Source organism: Tyto alba, unplaced genomic scaffold (genome assembly GCF_018691265.1).
Source record: "Tyto alba isolate M040663 unplaced genomic scaffold, T.alba_DEE_v4.0 Super-Scaffold_1, whole genome shotgun sequence".
Classification (NCBI taxonomy): domain Eukaryota; kingdom Metazoa; phylum Chordata; class Aves; order Strigiformes; family Tytonidae; genus Tyto; species Tyto alba.
In genome coordinates, this window is record NW_024881261.1 from 36,749,419 (window position 1) to 36,769,417 (window position 19,999).

General features: G+C 43.7%; 2 protein-coding genes across 3 annotated transcripts; both read left to right on the forward strand.

Moving 5' to 3' along the window:
* Positions 1-3,429: 3,429 nt before the first annotated feature.
* Positions 3,430-6,083, forward strand: SRGN (serglycin). The gene is made up of 3 exons (XM_032994614.2): positions 3,430-3,635; positions 5,407-5,554; positions 5,734-6,083. The coding sequence occupies exons 1-3, from the start codon at positions 3,545-3,547 to the stop codon at positions 5,945-5,947; spliced, it is 453 nt and encodes a 150-aa protein (XP_032850505.1). The 5' UTR covers positions 3,430-3,544; the 3' UTR covers positions 5,948-6,083.
* Positions 6,084-6,605: 522 nt separating this feature from the next.
* On the forward strand, positions 6,606-19,946 carry VPS26A (VPS26, retromer complex component A). 2 transcript variants are annotated; one of them, XM_042787821.1, is made up of 9 exons: positions 6,606-6,735; positions 9,908-10,057; positions 11,783-11,858; positions 14,037-14,193; positions 14,665-14,829; positions 15,298-15,404; positions 16,507-16,575; positions 17,149-17,291; positions 18,178-19,946. In XM_042787821.1, exons 1-9 carry the CDS (start codon positions 6,733-6,735, stop codon positions 18,289-18,291), a joined length of 984 nt encoding a protein of 327 aa, XP_042643755.1. In that variant the 5' UTR covers positions 6,606-6,732; the 3' UTR covers positions 18,292-19,946. The 2 variants fall into 2 exon arrangements, with proteins under 2 accessions (XP_042643755.1, XP_042643761.1); XM_042787827.1 differs by lacking the exons at positions 6,606-6,735; positions 9,908-10,057 and adding an exon at positions 11,293-11,663.
* The last annotated feature ends 53 nt before the right edge of the window (positions 19,947-19,999 follow it).

A 19,999-nucleotide genomic window follows, 5' to 3' on the forward strand; every position in this document is an offset into this window, starting at 1 on the left:
TTCTCTTCCCTTTGCTCAGTCTGACCTCGATTTTTCTTCCTGTTGCCATTATTCTCTCTTTACCCCCTTTTCCAGCTCTGCTTGTAACAGATGCGGCCTTTTCTGTACTGGCTGCTCACCAGAGCAGTGACCTGTACAAAATACCCGTTTCCGCTTTCCCAGTGGCACAAATAAAGAGCTGAGCATCACGGGCAGGGCCCAGCGCTTTGGGACCCCCCAGCTGATCCAGCCATCTGCCACCTCTGCTCCTCCGGTAGGGAGGAGCGTTGGGGGGGTGCAGGGGTCAGCCTGGATCCCCACCAAAACCTGTGCTGCCCGGTGAGGAAAAGCAGCAGAGAGAGTGGCCTGATGCAGCTACATCGCACCGACCGCTCCTCCGGCAGCGTCTATCTGGGATAGGGCAGGGCAAGAGTTGGTGTCCACCAAGGAGCTGGTCAAAACACCGCCGTGAGATGCCCCGCCAGGTTACTGAAATGCGCCCACTGGGCATTTTTTTTTGCCCTACATCTCCTGCCTTCGACAGCAGGATGGATGTCCTCGCACCAGGCACTCCAGCGGTGTGGTCCCCGTTTAGTGACGGTACTAAGTCACTCCTTACTCCTGAAGCCAACTGGGGGATAAAACAGCCCTGAGAGTTCCGACTAAGGAGCGGTTCATCATGTTAGATTTTGAAGTGTTTATTACACCCTAGGGGATACTCTCGGATTTTTCAGGCACGTAACAAAGAGTCCTGGGTATCTGGTTGAAGGGCCAGGCGCACAGTGCTGAGGCACCCCCCTCCCTCCGCCTGCCCCTTGCTCCCCAAATTAATGCCTTAGAAAACTGCAAAGCTCTTAATCTGCTTTGCGTGCGATTTGAAAATAATGGCAGCACTTCAGTGCGGTAGTTGTAAGTAACGCTCCAGGAGTGAGCTGTGTTCTCAAATACCTGCCTCTCGTGTATTCTCTTCTTTTTATAGGCTTATTCTGTTGGGGCGGTTAATCTTCTAGTCTGTATACACAGGATCTATGCAAGAGAAGTATTACCCTATGAATCTTCCTTGCAGTTTACAGGAGGTAGATCTGAGGTAGCTAACCTAGGTATGGTGACTGTCCTCTGTGGATTTAACACATTTGACTCGAGAAACCTTTCTCTTAAACTGATAGTCATGCAATGTCACCTTTCAAGGTTAGTACAGCTCATGGGTTGTTTTCTGTTTAAAAGAAAAAAAAGTATGTGAACTTTCAGAAGGTTGTGGCCTCTAGCTCAAGATGAGATTTCTTAAGTTGCGCTGATTGTTTACATTTTATGTCCTGAGTGGTTTACAGAGAGGTAAATAATTGCACAGCGTTCTTCGGGCATCCCATGACACTCCACAAAGGGCATGCTTTACTCTTAAGAATTGCACATCCCAGATTGCTTCAGATCTGGGTCTCCAGTATCACTTCCACATTCGTAGGAAGGTGGGAAGCTCTTTGCTCACCAAGGGCAGTGGGGTGCGGGCACCGGTGGAGCGCAGCAGGACAGGAGGAGATGGGCCCGGGCTGATGCTCCCCGCAGGCTTCTGGCCCCCATTACGCAGGTGTACGTGAGACGGGAGAGCGGAAAATTTGCTTCAGTCTTCCCATGGTTACCAATTGTCAAGCAATCTCATTTCCTGAGGCGCGCCGCTGACACAGAAGAAAATAACAAAACCGTGTGGCAAAACTGCCAGCGCTACAAGTTCCCCCATCGGCTGATGGTATGAGCGAGATAACTCAGCTCTGCGAGATCCCCCTCCAGATACCAGGGGGGTTGCAGCTCCCACCTACCCCCGGCAGCTCCCCCCTCTCCTGCCGGATCCCCTGCCCGCTGGTGAGCACCCCTTTGGTCGCGTCCCCCAGGGCTTCCAGTGCCAGGGTGGAAAAAGCCTGGGGCTGGTGGGAAGGGCAGAAATAGCTGGTGGAAGGGTGCTTTCCCCCCCGGGGAGTTGTTTGCACACACTGGAGGGGTGCGGAAGGGGTCAGCACGTGCCCATGACCAGCGGAAAATGAGAGGTGTTATTGCAGGAACTGTTTCCGCAGCCTTCTGCGGGTGGAGGCTGATTGCCTCCCTGCACGCGTTGGCTTCCTATTGATGCTGAGCACCACTGTAAAAAAAGAAGAAGAAAAAAAGAGTTGATGCTAAAAATACGAAGTAGAAATGAGGTTGGTAGGAATAACTGCTGCACGCAAGTCCTTCCACACCTGCCTAGTTGAGTCCCCTCTTTTTCCTGTGCCAGAAAAAGACCCCATGTGCAGAGGTTCATAACAAATCGCATCGATGTTGAACGTGTAGCTCGATCCCCTCAGTCTGGTGGTAAATGCCAGCCTGGAGAGGGGAGCCACTGGAGGGGTCTCCTCCACCACTTGTGGGATTTTGGTGGAGTGCCGTGCCCCGGGGAAAGTCACCGCTCAGCTGAGATCCCCACTGGGGGCCTCCGTGGACTTTCCACCTCCTAAAAATATATTTGCTACAGACAACTTACACTATCAGCCACAGCATCATCGAAGGTGCTGGCAGCATGTTAGGCTCACACGTCAGTACCCCAGTTAATCCAGCAGCTGATGGTATGACTAAGAAAAACCCCCACTGCTTAGATAATCTTGTTGTTTGTAATTTATTCTTGAGTGAAGTCAAGCCTGGCTTCATCACATCTAAAAGGCAAACAAAAGGTATGAGCTAGCTGAAAGGCAGCTTCCATGTACCTATCTACGAAGAGGCTTCCATGGCTTTCCAGACAGCTTTTCCACATGCTTTCGAAACTCTTTGCCATGCTCCCTGGGGCCACTCGCACCACACAGCGACGATCTGGCCGAGTAAATCCTCTGTGCCCTTTCGGAAAGGTGCCAACCTTTCTACCAGAATATATTCTCTAAATTAATACATTTTTCCCACTTCTGCTGTAAATATTGAAGATCTTTCTTTCAAAAAGCACCCCAAACCTGGCATGAGATTCCACAGATAATTTACTTTTGTGGAAAAAGATTATTTTCCAGTCAGTGAAACTTGCAGTGACTGCAAGCAGCTGGCTCCTGACCCTTGTGGTGGACTGACATGGGCTCGAGGCAGGGAAAACCACCGCCAGTGCCAATGCAAAAATGCAGTTGACTGAAAGTCAGGGGACGTGAAGCACCGTTTTTTCCCTCCGGAGGAAACAGCAAATGCCCTGGAGTCCTCTGAGCATCGGGCAGGCGCTGGGCAGGATGCGTGCCTGGACCACAAAAGCTGTCAGCAGCACACACCTTCAGTCAGGGTGGTTGTTCCCAGGTTTGCTTTTATCCTCAGGCAAAACTGGAGATGAAGGCAGTGAGGATATTTTTTTTGTTTGTTTGTTTGTTTTGTTTTTTTTTTTTGAGTGATGAAGACTGAGAGGCCAGAGCGCTGGGCTTTTTTCTACATGTCTCACTCCCGTCAATCAGGAAGCGGTGACGCAGGTTATGGGTTGGGTTTGAGGTTTTGGAAGCTTTTTCTAAAAGTCGATCTCCTCACCCCATTGTATTTCTGAAGTGTGAAGCCGTGGTGAAGGCTGGTGGTGAGCAAGCGGATGCCGGCCAAAATGCAGCTCCTTATCAGATGTAACAGGAGGATTTTCCTGGCTATTTGTTTAATCCTCTTTGTGGGATACACAGCACAAGGTAAAACGGGGCGGTTGTTCTTTCGGTAATCCTCTTTCTGGGCTATGCAGTGTAGGCCAAGTAGGCAGCCTCCAAATTTTTCAAACTGACCTTCTTCTGGGGGTAATGAGATCTACTCAGAAAACCTGCTTTGCTAACATTTCATTTTCTGAAGGGGGAATGGTAAGAAAAGGAGCTTTTTGCAAGTGGAGTATTTCTGTGTCCCTTTCCCAGCCCCTATGAGAAAAAGGCTTCGTAAAATATGTTGCTGTATGTGTGTATATTTTCAATCCATATATTTCAATATATCTATTTTTTTTTAACTGGCCCTTTCATAGTAGTCTGGTTACTACCGTGATTCAGTTCTGTAGTTACAGACAAAGTATGTAACAGTTCCCATGTCATAACTACTATGGTCTACTTTCCTGGAGTGGCAGGAAAGGAAACTAGTTGTAAGTATGAGGAAATTAAACGGTTTCTTTGGTACAATATTGCAAGACACAGCACTAAAACAACTAAAAGGAAATGTTGATTCACTATGACATGTACTCCGTGGATTTGTTTCTTACGAGAGGGAAGTACTTTTCAAGCATGTAGAGTATAATCTGTCCCCGAACCAAGGCTGTGATAGTGATAGGCTTTCATTATGTATCTACCACTCGGAGGCTGATCTTTGAGGGATTAGGGCCTGATTTTTGTACGCTGTTTATTTGCAAGCTGTTCAGCTGCAGTTGTTTATTTTGTTGCTGCTGTTATTATTAAAAACCTTCTTAATAATATGCTAAGAAATTAAGTACAAAAAAGGAATACACTTTAAAAGAAGCAGGAAATGATACCTGTGAGATCTTTTTTCTCTTACAGAAGAGTGTAGGAGGTAGCTGAAAGTCATCTAGTACATTAGGGAAATATATAGGGCAATAGAGAAGTGTAATTACAGAAAGATATTCCCAAGAAACTGAGAAAAAATAAAGCGCCAACAGAGGGAGCATGTGCCAGGAGGCTTCAGAACAAATTAATTACATGAGACCAAGAGGAAGGATGAAATGCTGCTGTTTTTATCTTTACTATGCAATTGTTATTTTCTCCTTTTGTTATTTTTTGAAGACCTGCTTCTTAGCGACAGCCCCGACCAAGCACCTGGGAGGCACCAGAACTGAAACCGTGGGTTTACATAACCCCGAGTCGTGCCTAGGCTGAGCAGTCTCTCTCTGCCAGCGATGTGCTCCGAGAGCATACGTAATCGCCAAATCTGCTCCTGCGGCAGGCATCTCTTGGCACACCTTGTGTTTCCGACCTCCTCACCAAAACTGATCCCACTGAACTCGAAGGGGCTGAACTGAGGCATGCAAAATGAAAGCAGAGTCGGCTCTGAGACTCCCTGGTGCCAAACTGAGAAAGGGAGGGGCGCAGGAGCCAGCTCTCCGCTGGGGTGACTTGTCCCCAGGGAGGTTTTATGATATCTCCACCAGCTTTGGGGACAGCTGCCGGTGGTGGAGCTGAGCCCTGCTGTGACGTTGGTGTGAAGCAGTGGGTTCCCACGGGGTTTCCATTTCTAATTCCCGTGGACTTCCCGGTGCCGTGGACACGACGCACCTGATGTCTCTGATAGCAAAGATATATATCACTCTGGGATATCAGTAGACATTTAAAAATAGTCTTCAGAGTTAATTTGGTTTTCGGGAGTTGGAGTAATCAGGGCCACACAAATTACTTCCTTCAACTCCTTTAAGCTTTACTAGGTGCTCGTAAAGTTAATAGGTCCTGGTGAATAACACACGGCTGATTCGATCAGGTGCTCCGTTGCAGAAGGCAAGGTACAAGAGAGTGAGGTGCCGACCTGACGCCTGGTCAGCTAACTGCATCGAAGAGCAGGGGCCCTGGTTTTACATGCCCACCGGTGGAGCCAACAGGATCCTTCCTCCCATGGCAGACCCGTCCCTGTAAGTTCATTTGCCGCACCTTTGTCGCTAATGCTAGCACCCAAAAAACATCCGGTAGCCCTGTCTCAACAGTCCTGTCACGGCGTGGCTCGCCCATGGGAATGTGAGGCCCCGGCGCGTTCACTTAAGAGGCAATAAAATAAAATTTGGAATAAACTAGCTGCCGCTCTGCGTTTCAGGATGAAGCGATACCAGGACCTGGAAGACATATTCCCTCTCTCGGATGAGGAGTCCGGCTCCGGTTCCGATGCCGCGGTGGAAGCGGAGCCAGCCTCCGGGTCGGGGCTCGGTGACGGTGACAGCTTCTCCGAGGCGAAGCTGCCTGTCTTCCTAGCGGGCCCTCGAGGCGGTGAGCTGAAGCAAAAGCTAACGGAGGAGGATTTACTCTTATAGGGCTGTGGACGTCGGCCTCCTCGTGCCGGCGGTGGCTGCCCTCACCCCCCGCGCCCCTCGCCCAGCGCCTGACCTGATGCAGCGGCCACGGAGCAGTTTTAAGCCGACTCCGAACCAATAAAAAACTTCGCCTTAAGATCTTTACTGTTTTCACTCCCGAAAAAGGGTCTTTGTTTGGTCTTGAACTCGCTCTTGTTTTTTTGTGGGTGGGGGGAGCCATCCCAATCGGGGGAAAACAGGTTTGGGGGGAGCCCTGCCTGATCTGCGTGGGTGTTACTGTGCTCCAGCGGTAAGAAATTAAAAATCTTTGCGTGGGGGGAGCCGTCTGCGCTCAGCTGACCACGTAAAACCCGCCCGAGCGGATTAGCTCGCGTTTCCTCCAAAAGAACAAAAAAAAAAAAAAGTAATAATAATAATAATAATAATAAAAAAAAAAAATCTTGCAAAAATGTGGGGGCACTAACGGTAATTTCCGGTCAGCGACACCACGGCGTTGCTGCCTCCCGGCCGCTAGGCGGCGCCGTCGCGCCAGAGTGTCGACGCGCATGCGCCGCTCCCTCCTCGCCGCACCGCCCCCCCCCCCCCCCCCGGCGGGCACGGAGCGGGCAGTGGCGGCGGCGGGAAGGCGGAAGAGTCGGGGGGGTGTGTGGGGGGGGGCGGTCACGTGCGGCGGGGGTGGGGGCGTGGCGTGGCGGGCTGTGAGGTCACATGACAGGGGCGCGGGCCGGGGCGGCTGGTGCTGGTGGCGCGCGGGGCAGAAGCCGGCCGCGGCGGGGTCACGCGCCATGGTGAGTGGAGGGTGGGGGGGGGCGGGCGGGTGGGTGTGGGTGGCGGCAGCCGTTAACCGCCGTTACCCGCCGTTACCGGCCGTTACCCGCCGTTACCCGCCAACGGCCGCTCCGCGCCCGCCCGCCGCCTGAGGCGGTGGCGGCCTGGGCTGGGCTGTGCTTCCCTCCCTCCTTCTTTCCTCCCTCCCTCCCTCCCTCCCCACCTGTGGCTCCGGGCTGTGCGTGAGGAGAGAGCCGCCCCTCCGGGCGCGGTTTGTTCTCCGGCGCCGCCGGTTGTCCCTCCCCTCGCTCTCGTCCCGGCCCGGTGACACTCCCCCGCTCACCCAGCCGTCGGCCTGGCCGCCCCCTCCCCCGGCCTGCGTCAGGCTCAGGCCTGGCGGCCGCCGCTCCCCGCAGGGCGGGGTCCCTGGCGAAACCGAAGGTTTGGGGTCTTTTTAACATAACTGAGGGGTTAAGGCTTGGGGTGTGCCCGCCCCCCTCCGCTGCTCTTCCGTGCACGCGTGTCCTCGCCAATACGGGGTTTAGTCGTGAAACTCGACTTCCATTTTTCCTACGCGGCTGCTGTCGGGGGGGCTGTGGGGAAAGTGCATGTGATAGTCCTGGAGACATCGGTAAATCTTTCAGCAGTTCTGTACGGCAGCGCTTAAAATGCCAGCAGTTGGTAGTAATCCCTCAGGGCTGGTGAAATAGCGGCCACTTTGTGCTTAGCAGGCTTGGCCTGGGCAAAGGAAGTGCTTGGTGTACTGTGATGTGTAGATTAAAAAAAAAAAAAAATTAAAGAATCGGCTAGATCAATGCACTTTGGATTTCTGAAGCATCCTTAACATGTGTCTCTGTTGGATATGTAGAAGGTTTTTAGAGCTCTGTGTGAAGCTGAGGCTGGGATTTCTGCACTATTTCTCAGCCCCTGGGAGTCGTAAGAGTGCTTTAGTACAGCTATAACACATAAGGACTGAATGATGATTGATTTCAGTCCTGATGTAGCAAAATCTTCGGCGTTTGTCTTTTGCATGAAATCAAGAATACAGCCAGCTTCTGAAAACTTTGGTTCTCTCTCTCTTCAACTTCTTAAGCTGCAACATAATCAGCCGTATGATGGCTTCTTAAAATACTTCTTGTTTTGCACAGTTTCCCTGCAGCAGTATCTTCAACAGCAACTGGAGGAGATACTAGCCGTTGATTTCTTTATTCCATATGTTCTTGTCCTCTCTGGATAAGGTCATGGCTAATCTCTAAGGGGTACAATTGAAATATTCATAGACAGTGTATTGATAAGTGATGTGTTACCAATGTTAGGTCTGGCTGACTGTTTTAAATGATGGTACAGCTTCATAATTTGGAAGATACTGTGAGAGCATCTGGTATAATGTTTACTTAAAGGTGATGTTCTTCCTTGTTTAGATGCGGTGGAAAGTATAAGGCTACTTTGGAAAACAATTACAGTTTCTAAGGGAAAAATATGGCATGCTCAACAATAACTTGTGTGACAGTTTAAAATAGTTTAAAGATTTTGAATTCTTGCTGAAACTTTTTTCTCTCTTTCTTGCCCTTCCCCAGGAGCCAAAAATCAAGAATGGTTCTAGTGTGCAGTTGTAAAAAAATAAAAAATTTTAAAAATTGTTTCAGCAGGTAATGTGAATACGTGCTTGTCAGAGACTTGGAAGACAGTTTGGACTTATATATGACTGCCGTGCTGGTCAGCTGCTTCTCCTTTCCTCTGAGAACATGAAGTAGATCTAACTAGGTTTCAGTTAGTTATATACATCTTTGTGGATTGGACTAGGGACACTTCCTATCTGAACAAATATAAAGTCAGTTTAGTCTTGTGTGAATTGCTGTTTTATAGCTCAAGCTTGCACCATGTCTTTGCTTGACTTGTAGGGGTAAGCAAAAAGTCACTCAGCATTCCTAGCAGCAGCATTCAGATCAAACTTTCTTTTAGAGTTTTTGCTGTTAATGGCATGTTTCAAACTTCAGGTCCCCACAATGTCTTGAAATGTATTCTTACTCAATTTTTTATACTGGTGTAGTGAGAATGACTACTTCATGTATACCAAATTCATCTAGCTGAAGTGGATGCTTTCATTGAGAACATAGTGTAATTTCTCCAAAAAAACCCAAGAAGCACACTGAATTACTGAAGTGTCTGCTTTAGTACATCGAGGCAGATTAGTGCCTAATTCTTCAGAAAAAATGCTGGCTTTGGTACTAATCTTGTTGAGTTTCCCATAGAATCACTAACGTGTTTTGCAATTTTTTGTAAGAAATGTTTGTGCAAGGTCAAAAGATGATCCCTCCTAGTTTCTTGTGTTTGGTGATGGTCAAAAGTTCATGCTTTGGGAATGCTATTTTAAGGTGAGGACAAACATTTGATGCTCATAATGGCTTGGTGCCTGGAGCAGTACTACGGGTAAACTTGTAACATCCCCTCTGTCGGGTGGCTAAGATGGAGTTGTGTAGCTAAGGTAGACTGTGTGAAGAACCCCTGCCTCTTGAGCCTGCCAGTGCTCTCTTCATTTGCTAAGAGAACTATGGGGTGTAGGAAGAGGCAGCAAGTAAAGGTCTCTCTTCCCCTTCACCAGCCAGTGGGGTGCTGTAGGCCTTCTATTATATCCCCCGTTGTTTCTTTTCACCCTACTTTGCTCTGTTATTCCTCTTACTTCTGATCATACTTGTTAATGCAGTAAGGTATAGTGAGTATAAAGCAATACGTAGGTTTTTTGGTATATCTCAAATCCTAAACCAGATGGAATAAACTTGTTAAAAAAAGATTTTTTTAAAGTGTGATTTTAAAATGATTATTTTTTTTTTAAAGTGAAATGAGTGATTGGAAACTTTGCAGTTACAGAAATCAAAGCTGTGTTTGCAACAGTAATGTCTTAAATATTTGTTAGTGTTTTAGTGTAATAGTGATAATGATAATTATGCTGTGTACTTTTTATAAACATTATATTTTGTAAGAGCTTGTTACTGGCCTGATTTCAATTATTTGTTAGATGAACAACCATCTCTTGTCATCACTGTTTCTTGGGTCTCTAGTACATAATGGCTTTGTAACTTCATGGGAGCATAAATGTTTCTCCCCATTGTATAATGTACAGCTGTAAGTAAATACCACATTTAAAATGGAATGTCCACTGTGTGGTAACTTATCTAATTCTTATTATTTCAGAGTTTTCTTGGAGGCATTTTCGGTCGTGTTTGTGAGATTGATGTTATTCTTAATGATGCTGAAACACGAAAAACAGCAGAAATCAAAACAGAAGATGGTAAAGTAGAAAAGCATTTTCTCTTCTATGATGGAGAATCTGTTTCAGGAAAGGTAAATTTTTATTTTTTTTGAAAGTGACTATTAATTACTGTACCTATTCTGGCATGCAAGTATAGGAAGGTAAATGAAAAAATGATATAAGCAAGAGCTGCAATTTCAGCTCATGTTGTTATTCAAAGAGGAAACAGTGTTTTCCTATATTGTTTTTTTAACCATAGTCATTCAGGCAACTGATAAAACTGAACGTTTTGGATAGCAGCTGTTTATTTCTAATCATCTTGTATTTATGAATGAGCTTTTTGTGCAATCCTGTTGTTGCTTCTGACAAGAAAACTATTCCAACCTGGATCCCCCTGCTTCCCCTTCCCCTTGAACTCCAATATCCACAATCCAACATGTGTAATAGTAATTTTTGGCTGGCGCAGCCAATCTGCTTTGCATACCCTGAAGCTAAGTTTTGCATTTCATGCCCTGAGGTTGTTTCTGGAATTGCATCAGAGAAGCAACATATGAAGTTCAGCTGGCTGCTGAGTCAACAAGAGTTTTTCTTGTTGGGAAAAACTAAAAAAAAAAAGATATTGGCAGAGGGATTTCTCTACTTGCAGTACTGCACTTAAGAACTCCTCACCACTGCTCTGGTTTTACTGGAGCTATTCTCACTCAACCGATATTTGTTACGATTCACTTTTCCTCCAAAAAACTCGATTCAGGTATTGGGTACTGAGGTTGACTTCTAAATAACTACTCTACTTTGATCTAGACTGACCTGTTGCCACTAGGCATCTTCCTGCTTTTAAGATATCTTTCCATGCTAAGATCTTGGTTCTCTAGAAAGATCCTTTCAGGGGTGTGAAACTCTCACAAGATGGGCCTCAAACTCAGGAAGCTGAGGGAACTAGCTTTTGTGTGTTCATTGGCCTGAGCGCCTCTCACTTGTATCAGCGACGCCTGAGAAGTGCCTGATGAGTTTTGGCTAACACGAGCACAGTGGGATGAGGAGGTGTGGAAGACCAGTAATTTACTGGACAACTTCCCTCTACTTCTCCCCTCCTTTTCACCACAAAGATTATTCAAGTGGTTTACTTCCTGCGCAGATACTGACAACGTACTGGATTTTGCAGTACAGGAATTAATGTCGTCATCACTATCTTGTAAGCAAACATTATATATGCTTAATATTTGCATGTTTCCATATAAAGTAATGTTATGAGATCTTCTCTTGTGATGTGAGGTCTGTTTGTGAGGATCGCATTCACAGATGAAGATCTTGACAGCAGGCTTCGTTATCTGTTATTTTTCATTGACTTCTCTAACACCAATACTTAGCTGTCTGCTGAGGAAGGGACTTAAGTTCACTTGACTTCAAAGGAATGCTTCTCACAGCAGTTCTTTTTTTGGACTTCCAGATGTGACTGTCAGAAGGTGCTTTGAAGCTCTCTGTCTTCAAAGATGGCAAGAGGGTCTCATGACTGGCTTATGTGAACTCTGCTTAAGCTCTGGCTTGGATTCTTAATTTTGGGACTTGAAAGTTTCAAGCTTAGTTATTAAATTTGGTCTTATGGGTGGTTATATTTTTCTTAAATGCTTTAACGTTGCCTTGGTAATGCTTAATTTCATAGTCAGCTGTTTGATTTGGTTGCCTTCAAGCTCAAGTAGCGTTGTTGAGAAGAGGTCTCAGTTTTCACGGGCGTGTAGTAATATGTTTTGCTTTTTCTGAGATCATGTGTTAGAGTGAATGTGTTGAAAAAATTTTAACTTTTTGTTTTCCCTTGGTAGGTGAACGTCTCCTTTAAGCAGCATGTGAAGAGACTAGAGCACCAAGGAATTAGAATTGAATTTGTAGGACAAATTGGTGAGTTTAACCTATACAGGGGGATGGTAGGTGCATGTGGTTTATGGAACTTGGCACTTGTGACAGTCAGCAGTTTGGCCTAAACATTGCAACATGATTGGTTTAGTGGATGACAAGTGCCAAAGGAAGATGATATCTTCATTTTTTTAACACAAGTGATGTATTAATTTATGCTGGTGAGAAAGTGATTGGAAGGGAAGATATGTACATGTGAGGGAGAACTGGGATGGTGAGTATTCTGTCTGTCTCAGGCTGGTTAGAAGTCTGATTAAGAACCACTAGAGATTTCTGAAAACTAAACTTGTCTTTAATACTGGCTCTGACAGAGAAAAGGCATAGAAAAAAAATGATGAGGCAGCCTATAGCAAAATACTTTTAAAAATTCTTTGGTGGTTGGTTTTCTAAAACCTATACTGTTTTATACTGTTAACGTAAACCAGTATTGATGCTTCGGAGGTTCTCTGTGCTTCTTAGAAAGATAATATGGTATTGACATTAAAAATGTAATTTTCTTATAATTGTATCCAAATCTGGTTAGATTTGAACTATGAAGAATCTTGATCACGTCTAACTTCTTACCAGTCAAGGTAATCTCTCTGCACCCTTCGACTAATGCTAAAATTCCTTCCCTCTCTGCTAAAGGGCCATTTGCATTATTGTCCCCCTTGAAAGTAATTCTTCAAGTTGTAGCCTCATACAACTGACTTTGATTTGATTTCACAAATTCTGAACTGTTGTGTAGCAGGTATGACTGAGTTCTGACACCTGCTGCTTTGAGGATTTGATCATTGGGGCTGTCAAAGCAAACTTTCAGAATATGGGAATGAGGCATTTAGGGGCAGGGAAAAAATAGAGTTCACGTATATCAGCTTTATTTAGTCTGTCTTCTAATAGCTGTATAGGCTGTTCGTCTTCTCTGATTTTGTTCTCTAAATGACTTTAATTTGAGGTAGTGTTTCTTGAATTTTGTGTGTTTCTGAGACTTCCCATTGTGCTACTGTTTAGAAATTCTGAGTTATGCAGAAGTGGTTTCAGCTACTGCTTTTTGTACTTGTCCATGTTTTCTTGCATCCTTTCAAGTTTTAATATAGTAATATGGAGGGCATCCCAGCAGTGTGATCCGTTTCTGGACTCCTTGGAGACTAGCTCCAGCTGCATGTCAAAGGTTTACTTTAAAGCAACTCTTCAGAGTGCAACTTTTCTGACTGGCACGAAAAGTATTGGATATGCAACAGTAAATAAACTTTGTATTATATAAATGCTTGTCATAACAAACAAAGTACACCTTTTGTAATTTGTGGTCATATTAGAAAATAAGCAGTTACTAGGTAGTGTCAGTTTTTACCAAATTAGCAGTGATCAGTTGTGGTGTTGGTGTGGTTAGTTCATTTATTCTCTTCTGAAAAGCTTCAGTCTGTGTAAAACCAATTACTGCTGATGCTCTTAGCTGATATTTTTAGTTGTGAATTGTAGAGCAGCTTGTTTTTATATACTAAAGTGTTTGGATTTTTGATGGTGATGTTAATTTTTCGTAACTTTCTAAGTTTTTACCTTAGTGACAACTGCATGACATAGTTTTAGGGGTGAATAGCCACAACACTGGCCTGGGGACAGGAGATGCTGTTGCTGTGAAACTGGTGTATCTTTGCTTATGTATTAAGAACTTGTGTCGAAACGAGTGATTTAGATCTGTGGTCATACTAAGCCGTTTCATTGTAGACCAGTAGTAATAATAAACCATTTGGTAGGTGGTGTTAATCAGTGAGAGGCCAGTTGGGATCACTGGCTCTTAAATGAGCCAGTCTTGATGTTGCCTAGGTTTTGTCCCTTCAACAATAAACACTGGAAGCCAAAACTGGGCAGTGGTAATTACAGAGAATGCAAGGCAAGATATACTTATTAAAGCTAGCTAAAATGTCATTAAAAAACAGATGCTGTGCTAGTGAAGCTTCAAATATGTGTTCTATTCATTGCAGTTAGCTGTTTAGGAATGCTTACTGTAGGTTGCTGAAACTGAAGATAACTGAAAAAATGGATAAAACCTTTATTCAGATATGTGTAACTTAAAATTAATTGCTTCTGATGTCCTCTCCCACTTGCTTCTGCCAAAATAGAGACAGTTTTGTTTGCTAAAAATAAACACTGAAACATGTTTTCCTTTAACTTCCTCAACTTTAGAACTGTTCAATGACAAAAGCAATACCCATGAATTTGTAAACTTAGTGAAAGAACTGGCCTTACCTGGAGAACTGACCCAACACAGGAGCTATGACTTTGAATTCATGCAGGTTGAAAAGCCATACGAATCCTACATTGGTGCCAACGTCAGACTGAGGTTTGTAACTGTTAAGCCTTTTCTCTTCTCCTCCCCTGCAGAAAAATCATAATTAACCAATTATGCGGTCCTCTCCCCACTTCCTTCTTCCTTCTGTATTTCAAATCAGACATGTAACAGCCAGTAGGTAGTGTAGCTTGACTAGAGTTGTTGAGAGTGTTATAATGTAGCCTTTTCTACTTTATTTGGAATTGCTTAGTGTTGTCTGCATAGATAGAATTCTTTCTGTTCAATTAAGTGAAGACAGTCCATATCTCCTTTCAAAAAAAACAACAAACCACAACCAAACAAAACGCCCCCACATTTCTACCTATAAGTGTTTTGTCTTGTATTTTTTGTGTCTTACTATTTTTCTGCTTAGTCTTACGAGAATGTACTCATCTTCCAAAGAATACCTGTACTTCAGAAAATAGGGGCTTTTACTTATGCAATTCTGAATAATTATGGCTAACTTGGTGGCTTTCTTCCTAGGTATTTTCTAAAAGTGACAATAGTGAGACGGCTGTCAGACTTGGTGAAAGAATATGATCTGATTGTTCACCAACTTGCTACATACCCGGATGTAAACAACTCCATTAAAATGGAAGTAGGAATTGAAGACTGTCTTCATATAGAGTTTGAATACAATAAGTCAAAGTAAGTGTCACTTAGAACAAAACACGTTCAAGTAAATATCTCAGGGTAGAAGGGTACAGTGTGTAATATTTGTTGAACGACTTCAGCATCTGGGGACATAGAATGTAAAGCAACACTTACAATGATTATTGTGTTGAGCTGTTCGGTTACTAATTACACAATGGTCTTTTTTGAGAAATACTTGTCTGTTCTGCTTTCATACTAATAGAAAGGTCACTAGCAAATATTTAAGACTTGATTTCTGCATTTATGCTTTTTTGATACGACTATAATACTTCCTTTACTAATACTGCAGTGAAGGAAAGGTGCTAATGGCACTGGTCTGGCTGAGATGCTTAGCTCAGAGGGGAAGGGGGCTCTTAAGTGGTTAACAGACAGATAAGGTAACTGCCTGTATCACTTGCATTCAAGAAGGTGTAAAAATTGTGTTTATTCTTTAATGAAAACCCCCATTCTGTTCTTTTAAAGGTATCACTTAAAGGATGTGATTGTTGGAAAAATTTATTTCCTCTTAGTGAGAATAAAAATTCAGCACATGGAGTTGCAGCTGATCAAAAAGGAGATCACTGGAATTGGTAAGAGAAGCAAAATCCAAAAGAAATGGCAACTTGTGTGCTGTTTGAGCCTTAGGCACACCTGGAGACTGAAGTCACTAGTTGCAGCTTTGGCAAAAGCAATGCTCAGTGTGCTTCTTTCTCACAGGTGTTTGACTAACTATCATTTGCGTTTTGTGCTTTGGTAACCATACTTAGTAGTCAACACTGTCAGTCTGTAGCACCATTCTGGGATTGTGCCTCTTGGACTAGCTTCACAAACGTGAACCCTTGTAAATGGAGCTTGGGCATAAATACGCAGCAGCTTAATCAGCCTTGATGGTTAATGAACAAGGGAAAAGGTGTAAAATGCTTCCTGAAGACTCCCTTGCCTCTGCAGAGATTAGCTGGTAAAGTGACCTTAGTAAAGATTAGCACGAACCTCTCATGTTCTAGGAATGTGTCATTTTCAGTCATCCTAAAACTGATATGATGGAAATATCAAGAAGCTTTAAAGCAGAAGTACCTTGATTATGGCAGATCAGGCTTGTACAGCCTGGGACTAGGAAGTCAGTAAGAGGCTGTGGCTCATGACTTCATTCCCCAGTGGCTGGGGCCCTAGTGAGCTGCTTGTGTGGAGAATGAGAAAGCTTCCATAGCAATAGAGGAAGGGCAGAAAGCTCTACTTTATTGTTGGCTTTTGTGGCTAAACTAGCTACTCTGGTTTCTTCATCCTAGGCTCTGGAGAAAGGTGGCTCTTATGCTGGGTGATAACCCTTCAGGTTTCTAGTCTGATCATGGCCTAGCAGTATCAGTCGCTAGCACTGCCCACCAAACAGAACTGTTTCACAAGTCCTACCCTACGTGCTTGTCCCTTATTTAAAGCCTGCATACCCAGGGCTCCTTTGAAGCACTGGCTACTGCCTCTTCTGTGTCAGCACGGGGAGGAGAGAGTAAGAAATAGATGCTCTGCCTGGGAAAGGGTTTTGCTTGCTTTAGCTGTGTGTAACTTATATGGAAGACAAAGGCAAGAAATGCAATGTTGTGTAAATTAAATGCAGCAGAATAGAAATAGCTGTGATAAAGCTTTGTAAATGCTTAAAACTGAAGCACGTGTTCTCACAGTGAAAACTTGTTTCACCAGGACCCAGTACGACAACAGAGACTGAAACCATTGCAAAGTATGAAATAATGGATGGTGCTCCAGTTAAAGGTAAATAACTGTGATGGTTTTAAAGGGTGATCGTTTTGAGTGAAAACTGTATTTTAAAAAAGCCTGGAGGAGAAGAGATGACTTGTATGAATTTTTCTTGAGAAACCAAACTCCTCCTTAGGTTGCTGAAATGGTAGTGGATTTTCCTATTCAAAGCAGACATTTTTATTGACTTAGGGCAATTTACATGGGGTCTTAGTAATTCTGACCCTTATCTACCACTGAAAATCTGTGACTGATCCTTTTATCACTTTGGTTCAAGCCTGACTCCGTGGTGTAGACCAGCTGTAGAGGGTTGAAGATGCTGATCCTTTTGTCTCGCTTGGCTACCATGCTTCCACTGGGAAGGTGTTCTGGCTTTTGATTGCACACTTGCCTCTGTGTTCAGTGTTACGCTTGTGATATTTTTTGATGTTTGTTGTGTGTGCTGTTTTTTTTTTTTTATTTTTTTTTTATTTTAACTAAGGAAGGGGCACAGACAGTGCTTGGGAAACTGCCTTTATTTTGCATGTCTTCTGAAACTACATTAATGACATAAAATTTTAAGGAACTAATTGAAACTTCCTTTTTAAGGTGAATCGATTCCTATAAGACTGTTCTTAGCTGGCTATGACCCAACTCCAACAATGAGGGATGTGAATAAAAAATTTTCAGTGAGGTACTTCTTAAATCTAGTGCTTGTGGATGAAGAAGACAGACGATACTTCAAACAGCAGGTATGGTCTATAACAGTCTTGTTGCAGAATTATCTGGGCTGTTGTACATGCTGCTTTAAATGTTCAGCACATGCTTCATGTATGGCATAAGCATTTCTGTGGGCAAATGTATTAGAAGCTGTATAGAAAATGTTACCTTGCAAGGAGCCAGGGGGGATGATGGATACTCTTCCAGCAAGGGTAGGATGCTCAGTGCCACAGAACTACCTTGCATTGTGAATATCCAGACAAAACACTTTGTGGGTAAAATAAGCTACAGGTGCATTTGTTCGCTTGCTTAAATTGCTGCAGATGGATCTCCCCTGCCCCAGCATTAGCTGGGGTTCAAAATTGCAAAACTGTTATAATGGCTAAGACATTTGACTGGAAATGTAGCAAAAGTTGAGGTCATGCTGAGGAAAGGAATAGCAAAAAGCATCACTGAAATGGAGTCATGTGGATTAGATCAGAATCTTTCTTTTAAAGAATAGACAAGGCAGTATAATTAAACATGGAAAACAAAAGGTAATTGGAGCATACAGTGACTATGATGGGCTTTGGATTTTGAAAGGAGGAGGAAGAAAAACTTCTTGAACCCTTTAATAGTATCAAAGTCGGGAACAGGATTGTTAAGGAAGAGGTGACTCCTCAAGACTGATGAAAGTAAGTGTTCAGGCAGTAACTTGATATGTAAACTTAATTGTGTCATCTCTTGCTTTCCCTACGTACTGTACTGTTCTGTAAATAAAAGGGATGCGGAGTTTTTTGTGGTGTGTGGGGAGGTGTTTTGTCTTCTTTTTTTTTTTTTTTTTTTCCCCAAAGTCTTTGCCTGCAGGAATTTAAGGTAGTTGACACCGCTGGGTTAATGGTAAATGGTGGTTTCAAAGTTGTTTGTTTCCTCAAATAGGAAATAATTTTATGGAGAAAAGCTCCTGAGAAGCTGAGGAAACAACGAACAAACTTTCACCAGCGATTTGAATCTCCGGAATCACAAGCGTCTGCTGAGCAACCTGAAATGTGAACTGGTATAAGGTGAAAAACTTTGCGATGCTTCAGCAGGTTAAAGATGGCAGCAGCCTGTGGGAAAAGAAGGCCAAAATTCCCATTACAACTGTCTTCCTTCATCTTGCAGTGCTGCATTTACCATACTACTAAAGCATTCTTCAGTTAAACATTCAAGTATGTATATACATTTAAAATAAAGTGCTTTCTCAAACACTGGAACTTTCTTAAGCTACTATTTTATACTGCACATTTACTTTTATTTGATAATGTTATATGCACTTGGATATGCATAAGCTTAAATCTAGTTATTTCCATGCATGGTAGACTGGTATATTTGATTTTTGCTGACCACCTATACAGTGTAGACTAAAGCATTTCCCTTCTCTCATGTTGTTTATTGCATGTTTTTTTCCAATGTTGCTTATTTGCATTTGTTTTATTTTGAAACTACAGTAAGACACAATTGACTAAATCACACTAAAAATCGAAGTTCATGGTGAATTTGTCCTAAGACTTCTAATTACTATGTTAGACAGGGTTTAACTGAAACTGCATGTATATGCACTATGACTATGATAACTGTGGAGCCTTCAGACACCTTCCCGAGGTTTCTAAGAAGCTTTGAATCCGTCAGTAGAAAAGAATGTTAGGAAGCATAGTTGCCCTCCCTTGCCCAGTTCCCTCCCTGCCATACTTCTCTAAGCTTGTCATGTGAGTCACTCCTGATGTTTGGGGGGTCGCTGCCCAGTAACTAGTGACTGTAGAGATGTTGTCATGATTTCACCTTCAGGTGGTGAGTGGGTAAAGTATTTAAACGTAATTATCTCTTATCGATTAAATAAATGCTGGTAACATTGATTATTTTGTAAATACATGAAACTGTGTGGTTCCTCCTGGCTTTGTGCTTCCACTGTCTTCACAGTCTGTCTCATCATTGTCCTGACAGGAGAGGCAAAGGGTCCTCCAAGGACACCCTCCTCCCGGTCCACCTGGGCCTGGTATGGGGGCGAATGAGCTTTTTGTGGTCTTCTGGAAAGGTATCTTGAAGCCAGGCAAAACTTAAACTGGGAAAAGCTTGTCTGGCGCAGCAGATCATTTGTCTTAATCATCTCGTACGCACTTAGTGTTTGAAGAAATAGATTAAAGGAGTTAGCCTTCATCTACTCACAACGGAGCAGGTAGGCTGGTATCAGAGGTGGGGCTCGGGCATAAAATGAAGCCTGCTGTGTGGAAGGCTGCTTGCGCTTGTGGTTCACTTGGCCTTTAAACCAAGACTTCTCAACTCCGGTGCAAGTGTCATTGGTAACCTTACTTTATGAGTAAGTAAATAATTGAATTACCTTTCTGTAAGAACTGTTTTATTACTGTGGCACTTTGATAAAGCAGACAAAGACTCTGTGTACTTTATGCTAGGATACTTCTAACATGGGATATCTTTGACTGAGAGCAAATTTAACTCCCTTATGTAAGTGCCTGTTCAGAAATGTAAAGAATAAATCGAAAAGCCAAATATTTTCGTGGTCACTTGCATGTTGTAATCTGGAACTGATTCCCAGAGATTTTGAAAACTTGATTGTATTTAACTAGCCTCAGATTGTGCAACCATGTGTAATAAACGGGAAACATACTGAGCTGCTATTTGATTTATTAAAACAGCTGTATTCTCACTAACATCTGGCTCGTCTTTGTTGCTCACCCGCTCTGCGCCGTAGCCGGGGCGGGAG

What these genes read in the sequence shown, in the direction of transcription:
- SRGN (XM_032994614.2), top strand. Translation starts at nt 3,545, where the DNA reads ATGCCGGCCAAAATGCAGCTCCTTATCAGATGTAACAGGAGGATTTTC. An exon ending in TGTGGGATACACAGCACAAG is followed by an intron (nt 3,636 to 5,406) that starts GTAAAACGGGGC and finishes TGATTCGATCAG; the next exon opens with GTGCTCCGTTGCAGAAGGCA. An exon ending in CCCATGGCAGACCCGTCCCT is followed by an intron (nt 5,555 to 5,733) that starts GTAAGTTCATTT and finishes TCTGCGTTTCAG; the next exon opens with GATGAAGCGATACCAGGACC.
- VPS26A (XM_042787821.1), top strand. An exon ending in TGAATTTGTAGGACAAATTG is followed by an intron (nt 11,859 to 14,036) that starts GTGAGTTTAACC and finishes CCTCAACTTTAG; the next exon opens with AACTGTTCAATGACAAAAGC. An exon ending in AAAGGAGATCACTGGAATTG is followed by an intron (nt 15,405 to 16,506) that starts GTAAGAGAAGCA and finishes TTGTTTCACCAG; the next exon opens with GACCCAGTACGACAACAGAG.